Raw genomic sequence first — 23,313 nt, forward strand, 5'->3', positions numbered from 1 at the left:
AGCCGCCCCGGGCACCTGCGGCGCCAGGCGCGCGGGGTGGGGTGGGGGCGGTGCTCCTTGCCCCGCCCCCGGGCAAAGGTCCGCGCGTGCGCACAGGGGGGGGAGCGCGTGCCCGAGGTGCGCGTGCACACGGGTGTGCAAGCACAGGGGGCAGGCGGGGCACAGGGAGGCGCGTGCACGGGGGGGTGGGTGCAGACAGGTGTGCGTGTGCACAAGAGAGCGTGTGCGCACGAGTGCACGTGTGCACACCAGCGCGTGCACACGGGGGTGCGTGCACAGGGCAGTGCATGCTCACAGGTGCACGTGCACACACTAGCACGTGCACACGAGTGCATGCACAAGGGAGTGTGTGCACGCGCGCACACCAGTACGTGCACACGGAGGTGCGTGTGCGCACACACACGTGCATGCACAGGGGCCCGCGTACAGACACAGGCGGGTGTGCACGCTGTTGTGCACCTTCCTCCCGCAGGCCGGCGCGCGCAGAAATGCCCGTACCTGCGTCCACCCACGCGCGTGCCTGCGCTGGCACACAGCTGTGCCCGCGCGCACACCCGCAGAGACACCGTGCGCACCGGCAGCCATGCGTCGGCTGAAGCGCGTCCCTGCCCTGGCCGACGTCGGCATGCACAAGCGCGTGCGTGCGCGCGCAGCTTTGTGCCCGCATGAAAGGGGTGCGCGCTGGGTTGTATGTGTGCACAGAAACACGCCCACCCTCTGCGTGGGACCTCCAAGACAGAGGGGTGCCCGCAGGGGTCCCTCTCCCCCCGCCGGCCGGCCCCTGCCCGCTCTCCCGGCGCGGCCGAGGCGCCTCTCGCAACCCGTCCGGCCGGTCGGGCCGGGAATCGGCGCCAGACCTGCGAGAGCGGCAGCGTTTCGGCAACGGCTGGAGCCGGCGCGGCCGCCTCGGTGCCCGGCGGTGCCTCCCTGCCAGCGGGCGCCCGCCGGAGCCGGGGCGCTCGCCAAACAGCCGAATTTTTTTTCCCGAGCAAAGAAATCCTGCTCCGTCCCGGCATCCCGTCCCGCGCCGGTATAAACCGCGAGGCCGGCGGATGCGGTCGGGGTGCTGGCACCGAGCAGCCCCTCTCTGACGTGGGGCAACGCCGCCCCCGTCCCCTCCTTGCTGCCACCCTGATTTTGGGCACCGGACGAGCCCCCCCCACCCCGTCCCCGAGAGGCGGCTCGTGGGCCGGCGCTGGCGTGCCGGGACAGGGAGCCGCGGGCAGGTCGGGTCCTGCCGTGCGGCCGGCTCCAGGGCCGGGCTTCCTCCCTGGCCGTCGCCCGGAGGGGGGCCCTTCCCTGGCGCTGCTGGGGGAAACTGAGGCAGGGAGGCGGCGGGGCGCCGCGGCTGAGCTCCCCGCTCCCGCCGAGCCCCCTTGGCTCCGCTGGGAGGTTGGAGCTGCCGAGGTGGGAACGGCGAGCAAGCGAATCCGCCGGCCCTCCTGCGCCCGGGAATGCCAGGAATGCACGGGATCCAGCGGGCTCCCGACCTCGCATCCCCCCCGTCCCCCCGGTACCAGCTCCCTGCCGCCTCGCCGGGGCCGTGGGTCCCAGCCCTCCGCGGGAGGAAGGTGCCAGGCGGTGGCTGCACCGTCCCCACGTCCCGGAGCGGAGGGTGCAGGGGATCTGGCGCCCCCCCCCCAGCTCCGCGATGCTGCCGCGACGGGACACGGCTGCCAGGAGCCGACGGCGAGCCGGGCTTCGTATCGCCGAGGCATCGCTCCGGGGCAGGAGAAATGCAGCCGGGGGGGCTGGGGGGGGGGCTGAGCCTTGGGACCGGAGCCCGGGAACCTCCGCTTCGCCTCGAGCCGGGCTGCAGGGCTTGTTTGCTTTGGAGGAGGCCAAATTCCAGCTTAAGGAATTGCTTCAAAACACCTGAGTCCTTCACCTGGGTGGGGGGGGGGACACACGGGGGGGGGGGGGTGGAAGGACCAACCGGCCCCTTGCAGGAGCCCGGAGCAGAGGGCAGGAGGTCAAGCCCCCAAACCCGACAGCTAAGCCGAGTCCAGGGCCACGGGGCAGCGGTCGCCATCCGGCGCCACGCGGCCGGGAACGGAGACGTCGCGCTGGCCCTGGGCTGTGCCGTGCTGTCACCAAGCCCCTGCTGCCACGTCCGGTCCGCGAGGACGCCGGGGCACGAGACGGGGACTGGCACTGCGAGGAAGCGCGCTGGCAGCATCCAGCGGTCCCCGGCCCGTGAGCCGCAGCTAAGGTCATCGGGAGCCACCGCGGTGGCGTCCCCCACCCAAGCCAGGAAACCCGTCCCTCGGGTGGGGACAGGGTGGGCGGCGGGGGGAAGTGCCCCCCGCGCAGCAGGGGCTGCAGGATGTCCTGCTCCCCGCTCTGCGCTGGCGTCACCTCGCTGCTTCTCGCCGGGACGTGCACCGGCGCTGGGAAGCTGTCAGCCCGGCCGGTCGCAGACAATGTCGCTGGAAAGACTGACGCCACCGGAGACGTGCTGTCACCGTCGCGAGGTTTGGGGGGGGGGGGACAGTCCCAAGGACAGCCCCGCTGGCAGCCACCCAGCGTGGACGTCACCCTCTGGCGCTGGGCCCTGCTGGATGCAACCGCAGCCGCTCCGGGTCCCCAACCCTGGTGCCCGGCCCCGGGGTTCCCGGCCACGTACCCTTGGGGAGGGGGTCCCTCGATCGTGGCTCGGAGCATCCCAAATAACACCAGGGTGAGGCACAACCCGCCGGAGTGGGGGGAGGTTTTGTGCCCTGAATGGCTTTGGGATGCTCTTAGCGGGATGGTGCAAAGCACCAAAACAGCCCTTGCATCCCGCAGGGCAGCTTGGCCCGAGGCGCGAGGCATCTCCTCCCCAGAGCCGCGGGAAAAGCCGTCTCCCAGGGGATGGGTCTATTTTCTGTCCGGGCGGCAGCACGGCCCTCTCGGCCCAGGGACGGAAATCCAGCCTGGCCGGCCGCGCTCTTCCTTGTACGGCTAAAAAAGCCCTGGAGCGCCTCGGCCCCGGAGCAGCCGCCGAGGGACCGAGGGCGCCTGGGTGAATTGCATCCCCGTGCCTTTACTGGGAATACTGGAGCGGCTTCGAGCCGTGCTCAGCACCGATTTCCGAGGCGACGGGGGCTGCCCGCAGATCCCAGCACGCCCCCGGTGCCAGCGTGCTCCCCCCCCACCCCATCCCTTCTCGCCCCTCTTTTGGCCAAATCACTGCTCCTCTCTGGCTGCCCCACGCACCCCCAGCGGGGCCAAACCACCCTGTCCAGTGAGAGAGGATGGGTTGTTTGGGCCATTTTGGGCCGTTTTGTGCAGATCTGACTGTTGCCCTGACCCCCCGCTCCATCCCCAGGTGCCTTGGCTGGGAGCCACGTCTCAGCGGCGCCTTGGCCCTCCCGTCCTTCGGGGTGCTGGGTGCAGGGTGCAGCAGCCCCCAAGAGTGGCACCGAGGGTCTCTGCACCCAGTGGGGGTGTTAGCACCCAGCAAAGGGCATTTGCACCCAAAGGAGTAGTGTTAGCACCCAAGGAAGGGGGTGTCACCCCCCGAGAGGGGGTATCTGTACCCAAGGAGGGGTGTTAGCACCCAAGGAGGGGCTATCTGCTCCGAAGAGGGGGGGGTTAGGAGCCAAGGGAGGGATGTTTGCAAGAAAAGGAGGGTGTCTGCACCCAAAGGAGGGTGTTAACACCCAAGGGGTGGTGTAAGCACCCAAGGGAGGGTTTTAGCACCCAAATGGGGGGGGTGTCAGCACCCAAAAGGCCACTAGGTGGAGCCGTCTGCCCAAGGATGCCGGGGGGGGCAGTGCGGGCCCTTCCGCCAAGGGCCCCCAACAACCCCCCCCCCCAGCAGTGCCCGAGGTGGGGAGATGGGGGGGTCCTGGGGGCTGCAGGACTGAAGGGCACTTCCAGGTGGGCTCCTGGGGGACCTCCCAGCCTGGTGGGGGGCACAAGGGGCCAAGGGGGAGGGGAGTTGGTCCCGGGGCCAGCTCTGCCAAACCTGTCCCATGCTCATCCATGTCTCCCACTGCGGCCCGCAGGGTTGGGCAGAAGCTCCAGCCCCGAAGGCAGTGCGGTGCAGGGATTTTTCCACCCTCCTCCCCCGGTCTAAGTTCAGGAGATCCAAACTGTCTGATCCAGACTGTGTCCTGCATACCAGTGAGCTCCGGGGTTTGGGGCTCCGGCAAAAGCCAGACTGGCCAAGGAGCCTTTGGGAGCCAGAGGCACCAGTGCTTCCCTGTCCCAAACTGGTTCAGGACTGAACAGACCTGCTCCCTGTTTGCACTTTGCTTCTGAGATGAATTCGCCTTGCTCCGTGTGCAGGTCTCAAACTGGCTTTTCCTGTTGGATAAACTGTCTAACAGAAGAAACCAGCCCTGGTAACAGTCCAGCTGGAGGGATGGCCGGACTGAGGACCTCGGGATCTCCCAGCGGCATATCCAGGACCTTGGGAAACCTCCCCAGGGAGGCCCTTGCAGAGCTGTGCACATGCTAAGCAGGACAGACAGCAGGGCTAGGCTTGTCCCAGACATTTCTCTGCCCCTTCCAAATAATTCCTAAATCTCAAATTATATTTCCCATGGAAGAAAACAAGTCCATGTCTCAATGTAACCTTTGGGTCATGCTTTTACCTCCCACTACGTCCTGGCTGCTTACCTCTGATATTTTATTTTTCTATTGTATTCTATTGTATTCTATTGTATTCTATTCTATTCTATTCTATTCATTTTATTTTTATTCTATTTTATTCTATTTTATTGTATTTTAATTTTAAATACATCTCAATACATTCCAGGTTTTTATTTACCTCCGTCCCTGACGCCGGGCGGCCCCGCCGGGGCTCGAACTCGCGGCCCCCAGGCGGCGGCGGCGGCGGCGGCGCAGTGCCCCGGACCGGCCGTCAGGTGGCGCCGTTGCACCGCTCAGCGCGCCGCGACCCCGCAGCGCGGCGGCCGCCGAGGGGCCCCCCGGGGGCGGGGGGGGGGGGGGGGGGGCAAAGTTTTTTTTGGGGGGGGGCCAAATAGTTTCATTTAGCAAAGCAAAAGCCCGGTGCAGGCTTGAGCATCTCCCCTCCCGAACCCCCCACCCCCAATTGCACCCCGATCACCCCCAGAAGAAAGGCGTTACCCTAGCGCATAGAGACCCCCCCCCACCAAAATACAAGCCCCCTCCCCCCCGCCTCCTCCAAATCTCCCCTCTGCACTGGCGGGGGGGGCGGGAGGGTAGGAGCATCCCTGTGAGTGGCTGGGGGTGGAGGACAGCAGGGCCCGTGCAGGGCCCTGGGGTGGGTGATGCTGCTGGGGGCTTGTACAGCTGTCACTGGGGGGGGGTCATGCCCAGGGGCTGGCCGTGGGTGGGGGGGTGAGCGGCAGCGAGTAAGACCCTTGGAAATAGCGCCGGAGTCAGGGCCCAGCATGGCCTGGGGTCCCCACTGGGTTGGGGTGGGGGGTGGAGAGTGCCAAATTTTGGGGTATGTGAGGGCCCCCTTGCCCCATGGAGCTGGGGGGGGGGGAGATTCGCCCTGTGAGGTGACACTGGGGATGGGGACACAGACAGGCGTCCTACTGGGAGACACTGGTGCCTGCTGGGAGCTGGGGAGGAGGTCTCGCTCTGCCTAGGACATACCCCTGCTGCCACCCAGCCCCGAGCCCAGATCCATCCCGCTCCCCAACCCCAGCTCTCCCTGCACCCTGTCCCCCTGGCAAACACCCTCCCCGACTCCCCCTGCAACTCACCCCTTCTCCCCCAAAGCCCCCCCCCCCGGGCCACTAATCCCCTTGCCAAAACAATCTCCCCCGAAATGCCCGGCTGCCCCGGAGGCCCTGCTAGCCGGCCCCCTCCCGCCCCTGCGCCTGCAGACAGGAGGCTGCGATCTTTATTTATTCCTGCTCCTTCTTTCACCCACTCTTTGTTGTTTCTTGAGCGAGGGAAAAAAAAAAAAAAAAACAGGAGGCAGGAGCCTGTTTTGCCTCCCAGGCAATATTTCTGGAGCCAATAGGAATGCGCACCCACCCTGCCCTGCTCCATAATTAAAGGCTTTAAGCAGGCGGCCGGGGCTGGAGGTTTGGGCACAGTCGCTTGGTTGCTCCTCGCAAGAGCCCGGGTGGTGCGCGAGGCGGAAGAGCCGGGCCTGACGCGCGGGCAGCCGGAGCTGCGAGGCCAGGGGGGGGTTCCCCAGGCGGGTGGGCAGCCCCCCGCTCCAGCGATGAGCGGCTCCTTCGACAAGAAGCTCTCCAGCATCCTCACCGACCTCTCGGGCTCGCTGAGCTGCCATGCCGCCTCCAAGGACTCCCCCACCTTGCCCGAGTCCTCCGTCACCGACCTGGGCTACTACACCAGCCAGCACGACTACTACCCGGGCCAGTCGTACGGCCAGCCCGTGAGCCACTACCCCTACCACCAGTTCAACCTCAACGGCATCGGGGCCGCCGGCACCTACTCGCCCAAGTCCGACTACTCCTACAGCCCTTCGTACCGCCAGTACGGCCACTTCAGGGACCAGCAGCTCCCAGCCCAGGAAGCAGGTAGGATGCCCGGGAAAGTGTGGTGGGAGGGGGGGGCCGTATCCGTCCCACGGGCTCCCAGCTCCGGCTCCGTGCCAGCAGCGTGGTTGGAGTTGAGCATGAAATTTGCACGGTGCAAGCGTCCCCCCCCCCACCCCGGGGAGGGTCCCAGGCTGGCCGTCCTCCCCACCGGAGGACGGGAGCATCGTCGGGCCAGGTCTCGGTCCCCTCCGGCGTCCTCCCCCCGCCACCGCGACGGACAGGGGACCCGGCGGAGGAGGGAGAGGAAGGGGGGGAGCCCGCGCCGCGGGATGCCTCGGGCAGCCGGGGGTGCCGGCGACCCCCTCGCCCGGCTCGCCGCCGCCCCGGCCTCACGCCTCCGCTCTCTGCCCAGTGTCGGTGAAGGAGGAGCCGGAGCCGGAGGTGCGGATGGTCAACGGGAAACCCAAGAAGATCCGCAAGCCGCGCACCATCTACTCCAGCTACCAGCTGGCGGCTCTGCAACGCCGCTTCCAGAAAGCCCAGTACCTGGCGCTGCCCGAACGGGCCGAACTGGCCGCCCAGCTGGGGCTCACCCAGACCCAGGTAAGGGCTGAACCCCCCTGCCACCCCCCCGCTGCCCCAGCCCCTGGCTAAACCAGGAGGGACCATGGGGGGGGGGCCAGTCTCCCCTTTGCAAAACCCGTGGGACAAAAATCGTCCCGTGGGACGCGGAGCCCCGCGCCGGGAGCCTCCGGGAGCCGGGGGCAGTCGGGGGCGAACCGCAGCTGTGCCCCTTTCCCCAGATTTGGGGCTTATCCTGTGCCCCCCCCCCCAACCCCGGCCCAGGCGGGCTCTGCCTCCCCGCATACAGCCTCCTGCCGGGCAGGGCGGCAGCCGGAGCGCCGCGGGGGGGACCTGCTCCTCCGCCCCCCGCGCTCCCCTCGGGTCCGGCTCTCCGCCGCTCGGCTCCCCAGTCCCTCTCGGTTCGGGCAGAGAAAAGGGAATTTGGGAAGGAGCCACGTGCCCCCCGTAAAGGGAGCGCTTTGGGGCTGGGGCGTTGCAGTTTTGGTTGGGAGGCCTGGGGGTATCCCGGGCTTCTCTGGCCATGGAGGGGGTGATTTGGGGAGTGGGGGACCCGCGTGCCTGACAGTGGGAGCCGCCGGCTCCAAACTATCGGGAGGTGCCAACGAGGAGCCTCTCCTATCCCAAACGTCTTGCAAAAAACAAGGGTTTAACCCTCGCTTTTGGGGGCTTCTCTGGCACGGGGTTCAAACGAGACCCGCTGGGGGGGGGGTTGCCACCGCCGTCACGACGGTGACCTGCTCCCCCCCGGCGTCCCCTCACCCCTCCTCGGGCCGGGCGCCGGGCGCCGGTGCCCTTGTGCCGCCCTTGGCGCTCCCCAGCGCTCGCCCTTCCTCCTCCTCCCTTGGGCGATGAAGCAATCGGGGCCACTCGCAAAGGGCTGACGGAGCGCGTCACCCGCTCCCAGAGGGACATCCTGTTTGGGTGACAACAGCCGTCCCCCCACCCCTACCCTGGGGCCGAAGGGCGCCCTGGTGCCGCGGCCTCACCCAGGACCGGGGACGCTCCCGACGCCCGGCGTGCCGGGTGCCTTCCCGTGATGCCCTGTGCGTCCTGGTTTCCCGCGACGCCCCATGTGCTGAGTTTTCCCGCGATGTCCCGTGTGCGGTGACATCCCCGCGCCCCCCCTCATGGGCTGAGTTTTCCCACAGTGGTCCGTGTGCCCCGGCTTCCCGTGACTCCCCACGCACCGGGGGGGCAGCATCCCCGCGATGCCCCGCGTCCCCTGTTTTCCCGCGCCGCCCCACGTGGCCCCGTGCGGTTGCTTTCCCGCGCCGGGGTTGGGGGTGAGGGTCGCCCGGCCAGCTCTCACCCTTCCTCCCTCCCTGCCCAGGTGAAGATCTGGTTCCAGAACCGCCGCTCCAAGTTCAAGAAGCTGTACAAGAACGGCGAGGTGCCGCTGGAGCACAGCCCCAACAACAGCGACTCCATGGCCTGCAATTCCCCCCCTTCGCCGGCCGTCTGGGACAGTAACTCGCACGGCAGCGCGGCGGGCCGGACCCCGCTCCCGCAGCCGCTCCCCTACAGCTCTTCGCCCGGCTTCCTGGAGGAACACAACCCCTGGTACCACCCCCAGACCCTCAGCGGACCCCACTTACCCCACCAGCCGCCGCCGGCCGCCACGATGCATCACACCTCCCCGGGGCCTCCTCCCAACGCCGGCGCCGTGTACTAGCCGCCCGGCGCGAGAAAGGGAACGAAAGACAGTGGCAGAACTTTTCCTTCCTTTTTTTCCCCCGCTCCGTTCTTGTTTTTTCTTTTTCTTTTTTTTTTTGAAATGTGTTCCCAGGACACACATGTACACACACCCCTATATATACACATTATATATCCTAGACTCTCCCAGCTCATCTCAGGAACAACAGGACTGCAAAGGGTTAAACTCGATAGATCCACGCCAAGGGCAGAGGGAAGGCAAGGAAGAGGTGGCGATTTCTTCTTATAGATATATATATTTTTTTTCCATCACCCCTTCATAGCAATAGAGCCCCCGTTTCACCCCGCCAGCCCACCCCGTCCTTGCGAAGGAGCGGCGTTTCCCCTTTGCTGGAGCCGAGCCGTTCCCTGGAGCGCCAAAGGGGGCCAAAGCCGCCGCGAGGAAGAGGAGGCGAGGAAGAGCAGCGAGGTTTCGGCAGCGTCCATCCGACCAAAAAAGCGGGAGGCGCGTTGCAGAGCCCCCGCCCGCCCGGCCGCCGTGGGGCCAGACCCGGCGCCTTTCCGGCGTCCTAAACCCATCGCCGCCGCGGGCAGACGGATCTGGTCTGCGGGACCCGACGCTCAACGGGTGCAAACGGGCGCCCCGAGCCCGGCCGGGGCGATGGGACGCAGGGCAGCGGCGTCCGGCGGTTTCACGGGAATCGCCGGGGACGATGCACAGACGATAAGGTGGTTATTTAAAAGAAGGGGGAGGGAGAAAATATTTTAATATTTAAAACTGTTCAGGAATGGCTTAAGTTATTTTTTAAAGAGAAAATGATCGTACTGATGTCCGTTTTCTAACAGTGCCTCCATCTGTGTCATTTAAGCTAATGGCAAAGCAGAATGCCTATTTTTTAAATAAATCAACAACACATTAAAAAAAAAAACTCTTTAATATTTTTTAAGAGAATGATGCTATTTTTTTAAAAGCAGAAAGTGCAGTTTTAAGAAGTGTTCATATGTGTTGTACAGTCCCGAGGATCTTATTTATGTTGCCTTATATAAATAGGGGTGTTTGGGGGAAAAAAGAGTGTACATAAGGTTCGTTTGTATAAAGTTGATCAAAACCAAACTGTTTTGTTCTGGTTTTTTGTTTGCTTTTTTAAAAAAAAAAGAAAAACAAAAAAACTGGCTGATGTGAGCTCCCTGCAAGGACAGGGACTTGCTCCAAACTTCCTTCTCTGCTTCCTTAGTGAACAAAACCCGATCGACCAATGTTAACAAAAAAAAAAGGCTTTGAATTTTCAGGCTGTCCCAACGCTACTTTTTGGGCAGGTTTGTCAGGGGATAGGGAGGCTCTCGGGCCCCGGCAGTGCCCTCGGCGGTAGGGAAGGTGGAGGACCCCGGGGTCGGGACCGAGGGGCGCAGGCGCTTTCGGCTCGGCCCCGATTCCCGCTCCGGGAAACAGGTCGGGGATTTTTGCCGCCTGGTCGCGCGCTCAGCCGAGAGGTGAGTTTGGGGCAAGTTTTATCGCTTTTGGTGCAGGACGAGCCCGGTCTGCGGCTTCCTCCGAAGCGCCCCAGGGACCGGCCGCTGCCTTCCCAACCCTGTCACTGGGAACCAGTAAGTTGCCAGCCGTGCAAACTGGGAGGGCAGCCGGGGGCCGCCTCGGTTGCCCCTTCTCGGCTTCGTCCCACAGTCTCAGGACCGGGAGCCGGACGCGGCGCGGGGCAGCCGGGAGCGCCGGCGCCCAGCTCTCCGCCACCGACTCCTCGCTGCCACCTCGGGCAAATCCCTTCACCTGGCTGCTGGGAGAGGGCAACACCCTCCGCTTCAAAGGGAGACGGAGGATTCGCCCCGGCCCCAGCGCCTGGGTGTCGCTTCCAGCCTGCCTGGCTGCGGGGAGGTGCGGGGTGGGGGGACGCGGCCGCCTTTGAAGTCGAGCATCCGCAGCGCCAACGTCTGCCGCCCCGTCAAAGACGGCCACTTTCTAAACGAGCCGGATCTCGCCGGGATACCGGCAGCCGCGGCGGCCGTGCCCAGGTCTTCGCGGGCCCCTCGAGGGCCGGGAGGCTGCGTTTTCCCGCGCGCCGCCCTGGCCGCCCCCTCGCCGCCGGGTTGCTGGGCCCCAGATGCGGCGCTGCGAGATTGGAGCCGTTGCAGGCGGCCAGATTGGGCCATTTTCGAAGGCTGCCTTTTGAATCGCTGGGTTTCTTCCAGGCCTGGCTTGGGGCAATAAACCCAAACCGGCGCCTTCTGCGACCTGAATCACTTGGGAGGGGAGACGGGCCCTTGCACGGCGGGAACCGGGGGGGACGGTCCCAAAGCTGCCACCGAACTGGCCGCTCTTCCCAGTTCCCGCGGTGGCACGCAAGGGTGCCCAGAAAAAGCAATAAAAAAATCACCAAATATTCACATCAAGGGCCTGAGCCGGCAGGGGTTATTGCAGGCAGCAGCATCGTGGCGAGCGCCGGCCAGGCTGCAGCGCGAGACCCCCCCACCCCGGCACCATCGAAGCCCTGCAGCCCCGGCCGGCTCGACGCCAGCGCGGCCGAAAGAAGCCATCCAAAAGCAGAGGGTGGCCAGCGGGGTCCCCGCTGCCAGACCCGGCCAGGCAAGCACCGGCTGATCCCACGTCCCCCCCCCAACCTGATCTCAGCCGAAACATCGCTCTGGCGCGCCGGACGCCCGCGGGCGCTGGGGCAGACGCAGCCCTGGGCGGCCCCACGCGGCGCCCGGGCCGGCTGCAAAGGGTTAAGGGAGCCGCCAGCCCCCGGGTTGCCGGAGCGCTTGGGGTTGGAGGCTGCGTGCAAACCCGCTCCGCAGCCGGCAGGCGGGCAGACACGCTGGAGACACTGCGTTTTATTAGGGGTAGGCTGCCAGCGCGAGAGAGGAGGCGGCGGGCGGGTTGAGAGAGGAGGAAACCGAGCGGCGTTGCCTGCAGTGAGAAGCATGTCATGAGCTGGCTTTTTCTTTCTTTTTTTTTTTTTTTTAGTTTAAGTTTTGTTGGTGGGGGGGGGGGAAGAAAGAAGATTACATATGCACAGATTATATAAATACTAAGTGCATCTCTGCCCACGGACAGGCACTAACCCTGCTCCCCTCCAGTGGCACTGCCTGCGCCACCTGACCCGAAGCCCCGGGGATGGGCACCCAGGGAGAGCCCGGCTCAAACGTGGCCCCCTCGTCCCCCTCCGGCTGGCTCCCTTCTGCCTCCTCCATCCCAGCCACGAAGCAAGTCCCGGAGCCTACGTGAAGTTGCAGGGTGCCCGGGGGCCTGGCTGGGTGCCAAGCGTCCCGAAGGGCCGGGAAGCCGCGGGTTCAGCGTCCCGCCGCTCCCGGCCGGCGCGGGAGCCCTTGGCACCTGCCGGCGCGGCGTCTCCGCGCGGCTCTGCCCCCTGCTCCGGCACGCACATGCCCCGGCCCGCCTCCCGCCCAGCGCGGCGCGCGTTTCCTGCGCCGTTGCAACACGCTGCTGCCAGCTGCTTGCGTCACGCGCTGCTGGCACAAAGCGCGTGGGCCGCCCGCTGCCCACGGCCTGGCCCGGGCGGCTGCCACGGCTTCGTCGCCGCCCGAGCTGTTTGCTAACACGGCACGCGGGAGCCCGAGCCGAGGCTGCCGCAGGTAGGGGCTGGGGCGGCGCGGGGTGGAGGGGGAGCCGGCCAAGGCTCCGGCACCGCCGGTTGGAGATGGGCGCAAAGGGGACGCAAAGCATCTCCCGCCGCCCTGGCCAAACCTGCTGCGGGCATCGGAAGAGCGTGATTTCCAGCCTGCATCGGATATCTGCAGAGAGGGACCAACAAACCCAACGATACCCTCTTCCCTCAAGGAAGGGCATCCGGAAAGGATTTCTCCCATCCCCCAGGTTAAACCCTCCCAGGCCAGACCGTCCTTGGGCTCTTGGCCTTTTCCAAACCTCCCCAAGGCCAGGGATGCTCCTGCCCGATGGAGAAAAGCTTCAGAGGTGCCCTGCAGAAAACACCAGCCCTCTCCCGGCGTGGAGAGGAAACCAAGGTCGAGGTCTGGTTTGCAGGAAAGGGCAGAAAAACTTAAAAACATACCCACCTCCAGGACTCGAGCCCCTTGCCTGCTGCACAAAAGCATGCCCAGCCGCGGGCAGGACCCTGAGCACGGGTGACCAGCCCGGCTCCGCTGGCCCCAAACCCAGCAGAGGTTTCGGGCAAGCTGGAGGTTTCTCGGGCCGTTCAAGGGGAGCTGGGCGGGAGCCGGGCTCCCGAGTGCCCGAGACGGGCAGGGGCGAGCGCAGCCCCAGGAAAGCAGCTGGAGGATGAATTTCCCGTGAGCGGAGGGTGCCCGAATCAGGGTGTGATACGCAGGCGTGGCCGTGTGGCCAGGCAGGAGCGGGAATAGCTGGGAAAAGGGACTAGCCAACGCGGCTGCCTGCTGTTTCCGCTCCCCTGCGTCTGCAGGGTGGAAATGGCCCACTGGAGACACCCGAATCGGGGCTCCTCACTGCACCGCGAGTGCCCACGACACCTATCCCGGGTCACTGGGCACCAAGCTGCCTCGCAGCCTGTCTCGGCCAAGGCTGAAGCATCCCGGTAGAAACAGCCCCTGGAAGAGCCCCTTTCCCTCCCGGGATGAGCAATGGGGTCGAGGCTACTTCGCTAGCACTGGGGAGGTCAAAAGAAGAGAAGAGCTCGGATGGCTCCCACTGCTCCCACCGGCAGCTCGGTGCGGGTCCCAGCATCCCACCGCATCCACCCGCGAGCCGGCAGCGCGCGCTGCCTTTGGCGGCTTCCAAGCTGCAGGCGCCGGGTCTGAACGGGACCGGCTCCAACCACCGGCCCGGCCGCGCCGCGAGCGCCCGGCACGCCATCCCGGCCCCGGGAGCCCAGCGCTTCTGCCTCCCGCTGCAAGACGGGGCCTGTGCGCCGGCTGGCGCTGCAGGTCCTTGGCAGCGCATCCGTCAGCAAACGCGAACGGGCAGTTGCTGAGCTACGGCCTCTTGCTCCTGCTTTCCCTCGGCCTGTTCTTGAAGAGCAGATATCAAAGGGGGAGTCGGGGCCAACTGCACCTCCGCGCAGGCTTCCCCTCCCGTGCTGTCCCGGCATGCTGCCACGGACAGCCCTGACCTCTCGTCCCAAACACCAAACGTTCCCAGAGCTTTAAAGACAACCCAGGGCTCGAACCGGGAAATACAAGCTCAGCATCCCCTTTCCGGCCTCTGGGAAAAGTCCTGCTCTTCCTTTTTCAAAGGGGTTGAGGGACTGCAGACGGCCCCAGCGCTTCGCATTTCAGAGTCACTCGGGGGGACTAAACCACAGCCAGGTATCACATCTGCCACAGGTCTCCCTCTCCGTGTGCTGCACCGAGACCCGAAACGCAGGGCTCGTTTCCAGCCCGGCAAAGCCCCCCTGGAGGCTCGTGCTTGTCAGGAAAGGATCCGGGTCTTGGGGTCTCCACGTGCACGGGGCCGCCCCGCAGCGCAAGCTCCCACTCGGCCACCAGCTTCCCAAAGGAGCCGGGCTGGAGGAGTAGGGGTCCCCAGCACCGCCGGCAGCCCAGCCCAGCCCAGCCCTGCGGCCCCAGCTCCCCCCAGCCCTCCTGCTGCTGCGCTTATTAACGCGACATCGCCAACAGCTGCAAATTGCCCGTAATTACCCCTGAGGAGGCGGCGAGAAGCCCCCTCTCTTAGGGGCCCGGGCCCACAATTACTATAATTGCACCTCCGTTTCGGAGCAGCCATCGCATGTCTGAAAGCAGCAGCGGGTCCTGCGCTGATGGGAAGCGGGGGGGGGGTCAGCCTCCCCCCGCTGCTATTTTCCCGGGAGCTTTTCCCGGACGGGCAGGTCCAGGACCAAGGCGTCTCCCCTGGGCTCTCGCCCTCACCCCGGTGAAACCCCCCTGCGACGCGTCCGAGGGGAGCGGGAGGCACCGAGGAGCAGCCCTCGCTTTACAGTTGTACGGTCTCTTTATAAAGGGGACACATACAATAAAGGACGATCGTTATAAATAAAGCCAGGCTGGGGGCGTCCCCCTGTCCGGGTTGCTCCCCATCCCTCCAGCCCTTCCCAGCCCCTCGTGGGGCTGCGCTGAGCCCCCCTTGCCGGGGACCCCCTCCTGCGCCCATGAACGGAGGCACCCCGGGGCTCCAAGTCCTGCCTGCCAGGGATTTGTGCCGGAGGCGCCTTGCTTCGGCCCGCGACGGGGCCGATGCTCGCCGGGTCCCTGCAGACCGCGGTCGCCTTCCTCCTCCTCCTCCTCGGTTCGCCGGGGCGACGCCGGTGCCTCTGCGGGGGCTCCCAGCCCCTCAGTGGGGGGAAGCGGTGCGTCCCCCCTCGCTGGCCCTCCCGGAGCCGGCGGGTGCTGGAGCCGGGGCAGCGTCACATCATGGGGGCCTGGGGGACAGCGTCCTGCGAGTGCGGCTGGTACCAGGGCCCAAAGCTGTTGATGTAGCTGCTGGGGGTGAGGGGGGGCCCCTTCGCCGGCAGGGGCACGTCCCAGAGCGGGGGGATGCCGGGGGAGCAGGGGTGGAGGTGCTCCCCGTCGGGCGCGCTCGAGCCCTGCTTCATGATCTTCTTGTACTTGGAGCGCTTGTTCTGGAACCAGATCTTCACCTGCGGGTGAGACAGGGGTGAGCGAGGCGAGAGCTGCCGGGGGACGGGATCTGGGGCAAATTTCCCCTTATAACCATCCGGCAGCAGCATTTTTACAGACCCTTCTGGAGTCCCAGCCTCCCGCTGTCTAAGGTTATACCTACCCTTGCCCAGCTGATTCAGCCTGGTGGGGGGGGGGGGGGTTGCTACAAGATAAGCTGGACTTCAAGCCCAACCCTTTACAAGCCACTAGAGAATCCACCACAGGCAGCTGGAGGGAGAAGAGGCGCGCAGAGGCCAGACACGTACGCGATAAATCGAGAACGCCCCAGGAGTCACAGGCCGTGGGCACGTCCCGGCGTCCCCACGTCCCCCCGGCGCCCTGCCGGCCGGGGACGCGGCTCCGGCCGGGCGCCGGGGCTGGGCCGGGTGCGGCGCGGTGGGCCCTGGGGCCGGCGAGCGCTGGCTGGGGTGGCGGCCCCGCTCATTCCTCCCCGCGGTCGTCCCCCCCCTTCTCCGCGCTGCCGGCAGGTTCCCACTTGCCTCCTCTTCCCCGGCTTTATGAGCTCGCTTCGCCCGTGGCTCCGGGCTCCGCCGCTGCCGCCTGCCTGTCTCTCCCCATCGCCTTCAAAAACCCGCTCACCCCATCCCGCGGCTGGGGGCCGCCTGCGCCGGGCACGGCTGGGCCGCCAGCCAGGCTCCGGGGCTGGGAAAGTCCCGGTGCCGCTGGGAGGTGCTGCCAGGGCAGCCCCAGCCCCGAAGCTCGTGGCCCGGCCGGCGCCTGCTCCCCCTCGACAGCACCGCTCCGATCCCGGTTCGCCCCGATCCGGCTTGTGCCGGAGCCGGATGCGGGCAGGGAAACGCAGCCTTAATTCGGATGCTCTCCGCAGAGCGGTTGGGCCCGAGCAGAGCAGGGCGACACGTTCCCGCGCCGAGCCGGTCCCCTCGCCCCGGCTGCAGAGGCCACATCCTGCCCTGTGTGAGCCCCAGTCCGGGCTGGCTCCGGTTGGCACGGAGGGGCCGGGGCCGTACCTGGGTCTGGGTGAGCCCCAGCTGGGCGGCCAGCTCGGCGCGCTCAGGCAGCGCCAGGTACTGGGTCTGCTGGAAGCGCTGGTTGAGGGCCTGGAGCTGCAGGCTGGAGTAGATGGTGCGGGGCTTGCGGACCTTCTTCCCCTTGCCGTTGATGCGCAGCTCGCTGCTGGCGACCGCTGGGGACTTGTCATGCTCTTGGCGGCGGGGAGAGGAGCAGAGAAAGGAATTTAAACCTCACATATACAAAAAGTGTCCCATCCCATCCCATCCCTGGGGCGGGGGGGGGGGCATTGGGTTTTGCTTTTTGTAGGTTATTTTTGGGGGGATAGAGGGGGCCAGATAGGGGGCATCTACTTGTTCTGTGCTGGTTTGGTTAAGCCCCAGGAAAAGCAAAGGGGAAGCAGGAGGAGGAATACGGTTATTAACTGTTATTAAGCTGGCATTACTATCCAAGCCCAAAAGCAGGCAGGCCACAGGCTCCTCTGCCCAGCCGGCGCGGTGCTGCACCGGGCTTGCTGCTTCCCCCGCCGCAGCGAGCGTCCGGGCAGCCCCGGAGACCCTCGCTGCAAGGTCTCGGCGAGCCCGACCCAAAGAGCCGTGCCTCCTGCCCGGGACTGTCCCCACCGCCCCGATGCTCGTCCCGCCGTGCTGCTTTCAGCATCCTCCGGTCCGTCTCGAGCCGAGGGGCTTTTGCAGAGCAGAAACCCACCAGGCTTTCAGAGCGACGGGGAACAAACTGACCCCCGGGCTCAAGCAGCACCAGGCCGATATGGGTGAACACGCCGCACGGGCGCGTGGACGCCCCAGATGCAGCCTCGCGCCGGCTGCCAGCCTCAGCTCCCGGGAGCCGACGGAGGGAACGGGACGGGGTCCCGGAGCCGAGGGCCGGCGTCATACCGCGGCGCTCAGCCGGGGTCCCGTCCCCTCTGCGCTGCGGCCGGCGAGCCCCCGAGTCATTTTTCTGCAGGGTTGCTCCGTTTGCAGTTCACTTTTGAGAACAGCAGACGGGATGCGCCGGGGGCCAGGAGCTGAGGTCGGAGCCCGCTCGCACTGGGGCGGAGGGGACAAGCTGCCCGGCCCGGGGGGGGCGGCCGTGGGGTGAACGAGGGGGGGGCCGGGGTGCAGGGTTGGGGCAGTGGCTGCGGGCACCGGGCAGGGGGCTTTCATGCCGCCCAGCCCAGGTTTCTTGCAGCAGCCCGGGCGGACGGGGCTCGTTTGCAGCCCCGCGGTCGGACCCCCGCGGTTGCCCTGCCGGACCTCGGGGTTTCCCCGCTCCCCCCGGCCCGGCCGCCACCTCCCCGCCGCACCGAGCCCCGCTCGCAGCCCCGAGGCGCTTCCGACGGCGCCGGGCCGGCTCGGCTGCCGGGGAAACCCCACGGCGGGGCCGGCGGGGCTCGGGGCTGCCCCGCGCCCGGGATGCAGAGGGCGCCGGGCGGGTGCGCAGCGCCGAGCACCCCGCGGCCGCCTTACCTGCGTCCTGCAGCCTGGCGCCGGGGGGCGGGTAGGGCAGGTAGGGGCCGCCGGGGGGCGGCGGGGGGGCGCCGCTGGGGAAGGGGTAGGGCCCGGGCCGGCCGTAGGAGGCGAAGGGCGGCGGGTCGCGCTGCGGGTAGCCGGCGGGGTGGAGGCCGGGCAGCGGGTAGTGCGGCGGCGAGGGGTGGCCGAGCTCCAGGAAGGCGGCTTTGGAGGGGTCGGGTCCCAGCAGGCTCTCGGCCACGGAGCTCATGGTCATGGTGGACTGGACTGGACCGGACCGGGCCAGAGGCCCCGCCGCCCCCCGACGGGCTCCACGCTGCGGCACCCGCAGCCCCGCGCCCGGGGGTTCCCCTGCCCGCCCCGCCCCGCCTTGGCCCCGCCCCCGTGACGTCACTGGGGCACCCCCCCCCCGGGGTAGCCCCCTCTAAGTCGGGACCCCCCCCTTCCCTCATGCACCGAGGACCACGGGGAGCACCGTGGGGGGGGGGGGAGACCCAGCGTTAAAGTGGTGCGGGGGGTGGGGGGGGGACATGGCCCGCCCCCTGCCGTGTCCTGGTTGAGCCCCCCCTGGGGGTGCAGGGGGCCTTTTCCCACCCTGCCGGTACTGGGAAATTGGGGCTTCCCGCTGGGGGTGGCGGGATATACCCTTTCCCAAGGACCCCCCTGCACATCAGGAGGGCCGGAAAGGGTTAAACGCGTGGGGCCGGGGGGGCAGACGGGCGCTGCTGTGGGGTAACCCCTGGTGCATGGGTCCTGCTGGTCTTGGGGGTCCGGCACCCGCCAGGGCGGGCAGGGGCGGGCAGAGATGAGTTGCCCACCTGGCCTGTAGCCCTTCCCCGGGCCAGGGTGGCCAGGGCCAGGATTGGTGCCTTCCCCGCGCCTGCGGCCAAAAAAGGGTCTCTGGAGCCTGGGGGCTGTGGGCTTGGGCAGCCCTGGGCCGGACCCTGAGGAAGGACGGGCTGAGGCTGCTTGATCTCAGCTCACAGGTGTGGGAACGGTGAGGGATGCAGCCAGGGACGGAGAGAAGGATGGACCCACACAGAGGGACGGATGCTCAGACAGAGGGACGGACACCCCCGGAACAGGCAGGCAGACGCCGGCTCTCCGGTGTGGGGTGCGAGGTCCCTGTGTCCCCGGGCCTGGGTGCTCCCGGGGGGGTGCACTCCGGGTGCCGGGGCTGGGAGCCCCGGAGCTGCTCTGGTGAGGTCCGCCCCGACAGACAGGAGGCCCTTTCGCCCCGGCACCTGCAACGCCCGGTTCCCCCGGGGCCCCGCTCCCGGCGGCAGGCACCGACCTGCCTGGCCGCTCCCTCCCCGCTGCCCCGGGGAGTCCTGTCCCCAGTGGGGCCCGTGGCACCATGCCGGCCGGCAGCCAGGACAGCTGGGGGCAGAAACCCAGCCAGGGCTGGAGATGCTGGCACCACCTCCGGGGACACCCAACTGGAGCCCCTGGGTGGACTCTCCCTGCCCAGCAGGGCAGCGGGGTCAATCCTTCTTCCCAATGCCCTGGGTCTCCTGTCAAGCCCTGGAGGGGGTCTGGGTCTCCCCATCCACACTGCTGTGCTTGGGGCTGGAGACACTGGCGGTGACGTGGCAGGAGCCGGAGCTGCTGGGAAGCTGGGCAGCCCTCTCCCTGCTGGAGTGCTGGTCCTGAGCCCGCTGGGTCTCAGCTGTCACCTCGCATGGGGTTTGCCCGGGAGGAGCAGCCCTGCGGGAGCAGGGTGACATGCTGCCAGGGATGCTGGCAGGGAGGGCCCCCCGTCCCCACCCTCCCATTAGACCATCTTCAAAACATGTTTCCATGTCGCCATCACGCCGAGTCTGAGTCATTCAGAGCATGGGCCGGGAGCTCTGATATAAATAGCCGTGCTGCTCGCTAACCCCAAGACACACTGGGACTCATCTCCTACCCCAAACTCCAAATGAAATGCAACCTTTTCTCTAACAGATGTCTTGACCCCTTTGCAGCTGGTCACTGCTGAGATCCCTCCCCATCCCAACCTTAAACCTTTGCTCACAGCTGTAATGACCATTTCCAGCACCGCCAGACCCACCAAGCAGCCCCTCAGCGTGGGACTCTGAGTGCCCAGATGCTGGCTCTTGGCTCTCCTCTGTCCACGTGTGCGGAGCTGAACCAGGTGCTCGTGTCCCAGGGACTGCCCTTGGGAGCTGCATCCACCCAGGGAGGAGACCTGGGCTCTAAATCCTACGTGAGCCCTGGATTTGACACTTGGGGAGAGGCTGTCCTGGTGCATCTACTCTGCTCACTTCCATAGGGCAAATGTGGAAAATCCTCAGACTCCATCCAGGCAGAAACAAGGCAAAACAGAAAAAAAAAAAAAAAAAAAGACATATGGAGAAATCTAGATGTTCACCAGCCCTGCCTGGGCCAGCCTGAGTCATCTCCAGGGAGCTCAGCTTGGCCACCACCGAAGGCAAAGCTTAGCCACTCCGAGTATCAAAGGAAACCTCTGCTGATCTGCTTTTATCCCGGCTCCTTGCTTTCCCTGCTTGGGTGACTCAGCTCTCCCTGGCTTTGGGAATGGGTGCTGGCTTGCCAGGGTGAGCTACTGGCAGCTCGGCTCCCCGAGCGCACACTCCCTGCCCGGGCTCTGGAGGGACTAGCGATGGGGGGACCTGGATCTACTTTCCCATCTGTTAAAACATGGCTGATATTTCATAAAAACCATTTTAGGACCTTCAGAAGCAGGAGATGCCATGCACCAGGTGGAGAAGGAACACATGCAGACGAAGGGATGGGTGCCACTCAGGACAGACCGCCAGTCTGTCCCAGCGCCCAGACCGGGGCTATGGGCCAGCCCGGGGGGGTCACCTCACCTGGGAGCGAGGGAGTTGGGGGACGTTGCTTCCCCTAGTGCTGCAGCCCAGTGTTTCTGGGCAAAGCTGGAGGACACGTGTCTCAAATGCCAGCGCCTGGCCAGGCCAGGCTGCGCTTGGGCAGATCCCAGGGAGCCTGGGTTTCCCGTGGCCAGGGTGCTGGGGGAAGGACTGCATGTCCGTGGACATTTCAGGGTGCTCTTTTACTGCTGGTGGAAGGAGGAGGACCCTGAGGGCCAAATTCCCACCTGAGATAAGCTGCCCCGTTTGGGGGCATCTCCATGTTCATCCCATGGTATGGGACAACCTGGAGGGCAGCACAGAGGGGAGCAGGGAGAGGACCAAGGCTCAGGCGACACTATGTGCAGGCCCATCTCCTCCTCTTCCTCGACAGCCACCAGCCTCCACCAGCCTTGCACAGACGGGCTTTCAGGTTGAGGACCTGAGGGTGCTGACCTGCGTGTCCCCGTCCCCCATCCCGCCCCCAGCTCCCTGGGTGCACATTGCCCTTTGCCAAGGGGACATCCTGTCTTCGAGGTGACGGTCCTCCAGGTGCAGCCGGCCAGCGCTGCGGGGCAGGGGAGGTGGACACGCGGCACGCACAGACGGCGCTACCTGCTCCGTGTTCCCTTGGGAGATGGGGTAAAAGCTGGCACGCAAGCTTCAGGCTGTGAAAACGCACCTCGTGGCCAACTCGCACCCGGGGGTCTGGTTCCCAGCCGCTCCGGGAGCTGCGGGGAAGAAGCTGGTGCCATCCAGGTACCTGCCCGGAGGCAAACGCAGGGCTCAGGGTTAGATCCGATCCCTCATGTTTGTCTCTGAAAGGTACAGAACATGCTGTTTTAGCAGGGTTTGGGGTTTGAAGGTAACTCGCTGCCAAGATAAATACATCAAGCCAACGAGCATTAAATTAAAAAAATAAATCAAGGCCATGCTCGGAGCCAATTAAAAGTCTCGGTCTCGGGGCTGGAAGGTGCTGACACACGCTGAGACCCACGCAAAGGCAGGCAGCTCGGCTGGGCGCTGCCGGGCCGGGAGCTGCGCAGTCTCGTCGCCCGGCCGACCCCGGTGTCCGCCACAATTTCCCAGCCCGGCCAGCCGTGCCGGGCAGAAGGGCTTTGCTCTCACCGCGGCCGGTGTCGCGGGAAGAGCCGGGCTTTGCCGGCGCGGAGCGGAGGCGACGGAGGCTCCCGGTCTTTACCTGCCTGACACCGGCTGATGAGGCTGATGAAAGCGGGAAGGATTAAAGGGGTGCAGGGAAGGGAGAAGGGTGCAGCGGGGGGAGCAGGAGAGCATGTGCCAGGTAACAAACCTGGGAGATCACCCAAGATAAAGGGAGATCCCAACAGCTGTAATTACACGTTGGAGATAGAGCGGCGAGGGGAGAGCCTGAAGCCAAGTACAGGAATTCTGGGTTAATGGAAGCCCAAGGAGAAGTTAATAACAAGACGAACAAAGTCGGAGCAGACAGCCTGGCGTCGGCCCTCCCACACTCCGCCGCTGCCACATTAACGAACCCTCGCACTATCTCTAGCCCCATGCGCAGCCTGGGAATAACATACGGGGCAGGAGCATCCTCTAGGAGGGGGTCGGAAACCCGTCGATGCCTCCAGCCTGCTTTCGGTGGGGAGATTTCAGAGCAACACGAGGGAAGAGCAAGTTCACGTTCAGCATTATTTTCCCTTCCCCTTTGCAGAGCTCCAAAGTCTCCACGTTGGATTTGAGGAAGCTTTTCTCCAAAAACGTTCTCAAAAATGACTCGTCTCAAGATTCACAGTCCTCAGGAAACTATAAGAAACCCTCCATTGCTATTTTTGATTGGAACAAATAGCAGAAAAAAACCTCCACAAAGTCCCAGGACTCCTGAAAACATCAACAGCTTTTTACAAAACATCTCTAAAGCCCCCCAGTTCCTCACTGGGAAAAGTAGATAAAACAGCTCCAACCTCAAAGCCAGGCTCCAGCCTGGCTCCCTTCTAGGGGGCTTTGGGATTTCTTGCTTTCCAGCACCCAGAGCCTTTGCGGCGGGTGTAAATCAGCCTGGCACCATCCAAGGCCCTGGCCAGGTGGTGTAAATCAGCAGTTTCCCCAATGGCACAACCATGCTTAGTGCAAACAGAAACACTCAAGAGGTACCACGTCGTCCCGGGTGACACGAATGAGCCGGGTGTCCCTCGGCCAGGATTTGTGCCCTGCTTTGTCACTGGTTCGCGCTGAGATGAAATTATATATACGTTAAAAATTCTTAAAACAAGTAATCTTTCCCTCCCCTGCTTTTATCCTCCCTTAATACAATAAAGCAATATTTTGGTTGTTTTTGAACTGAAATATTTTCCAGGACCCAGATCTAGTCTGGGTTTGATTTCCACAGGGACTGTCAGCTAGAAAAGAAAGGAATAAAAGGATCAGCTCTCCAGCTGACAGGGGGGAATATCATCCCGCGGATTTGCACCACTCCAGCCCTTGGCCCTTACCGAAACCAAAGAATTAGGGGGCAAAATGCAGGGAGAAGTTCCCCTTTGCAGCTTCACGTTTGGACGAAGCAAACTGGTCCCGACTTTGCTACCCCAGAAACATATAAACGGCTAAAAAATTGCCCCAGCGTCACACCAGAGGGTTGTGGGAGCATCAGCCAAAACTGCCACTGCAGTGGAGGGGGTCTCTCCCTTCCCCTGCTCTTCTTTGGTGAGTTTATTAAGCACCTGGGATTGATTGTAGGAGCAATTTTCTGCTGCCTAAATTCCCCGTGTCACT

The 23,313-nt window shown here is 65.2% G+C and overlaps 2 protein-coding genes across 2 annotated transcripts; one reads left to right on the forward strand and one right to left on the reverse strand.

Moving 5' to 3' along the window:
- The first annotated feature begins 5,983 nt into the window (after window positions 1–5,983).
- On the forward strand, window positions 5,984–9,963 carry DLX3 (distal-less homeobox 3). The gene is made up of 3 exons (XM_068919387.1): window positions 5,984–6,476; window positions 6,850–7,040; window positions 8,353–9,963. Exons 1-3 carry the CDS (start codon window positions 6,158–6,160, stop codon window positions 8,692–8,694), a joined length of 852 nt encoding a protein of 283 aa, XP_068775488.1. The 5' UTR covers window positions 5,984–6,157; the 3' UTR covers window positions 8,695–9,963.
- Window positions 9,964–14,571: 4,608 nt separating this feature from the next.
- On the reverse strand, window positions 14,572–18,057 carry DLX4 (distal-less homeobox 4). The gene is made up of 3 exons (XM_068919217.1): window positions 17,720–18,057; window positions 16,250–16,443; window positions 14,572–15,238 (listed from the first exon to the last, which is right to left on the reverse strand). Exons 1-3 carry the CDS (start codon window positions 17,976–17,978, stop codon window positions 15,005–15,007), a joined length of 687 nt encoding a protein of 228 aa, XP_068775318.1. The 5' UTR covers window positions 17,979–18,057; the 3' UTR covers window positions 14,572–15,004.
- Between the last annotated feature and the right edge of the window lie 5,256 nt (window positions 18,058–23,313).

The sequence above is a fragment of the Struthio camelus genome, chromosome 25 (assembly GCF_040807025.1).
Source record: "Struthio camelus isolate bStrCam1 chromosome 25, bStrCam1.hap1, whole genome shotgun sequence".
Classification (NCBI taxonomy): Eukaryota; Metazoa; Chordata; class Aves; order Struthioniformes; family Struthionidae; genus Struthio; species Struthio camelus.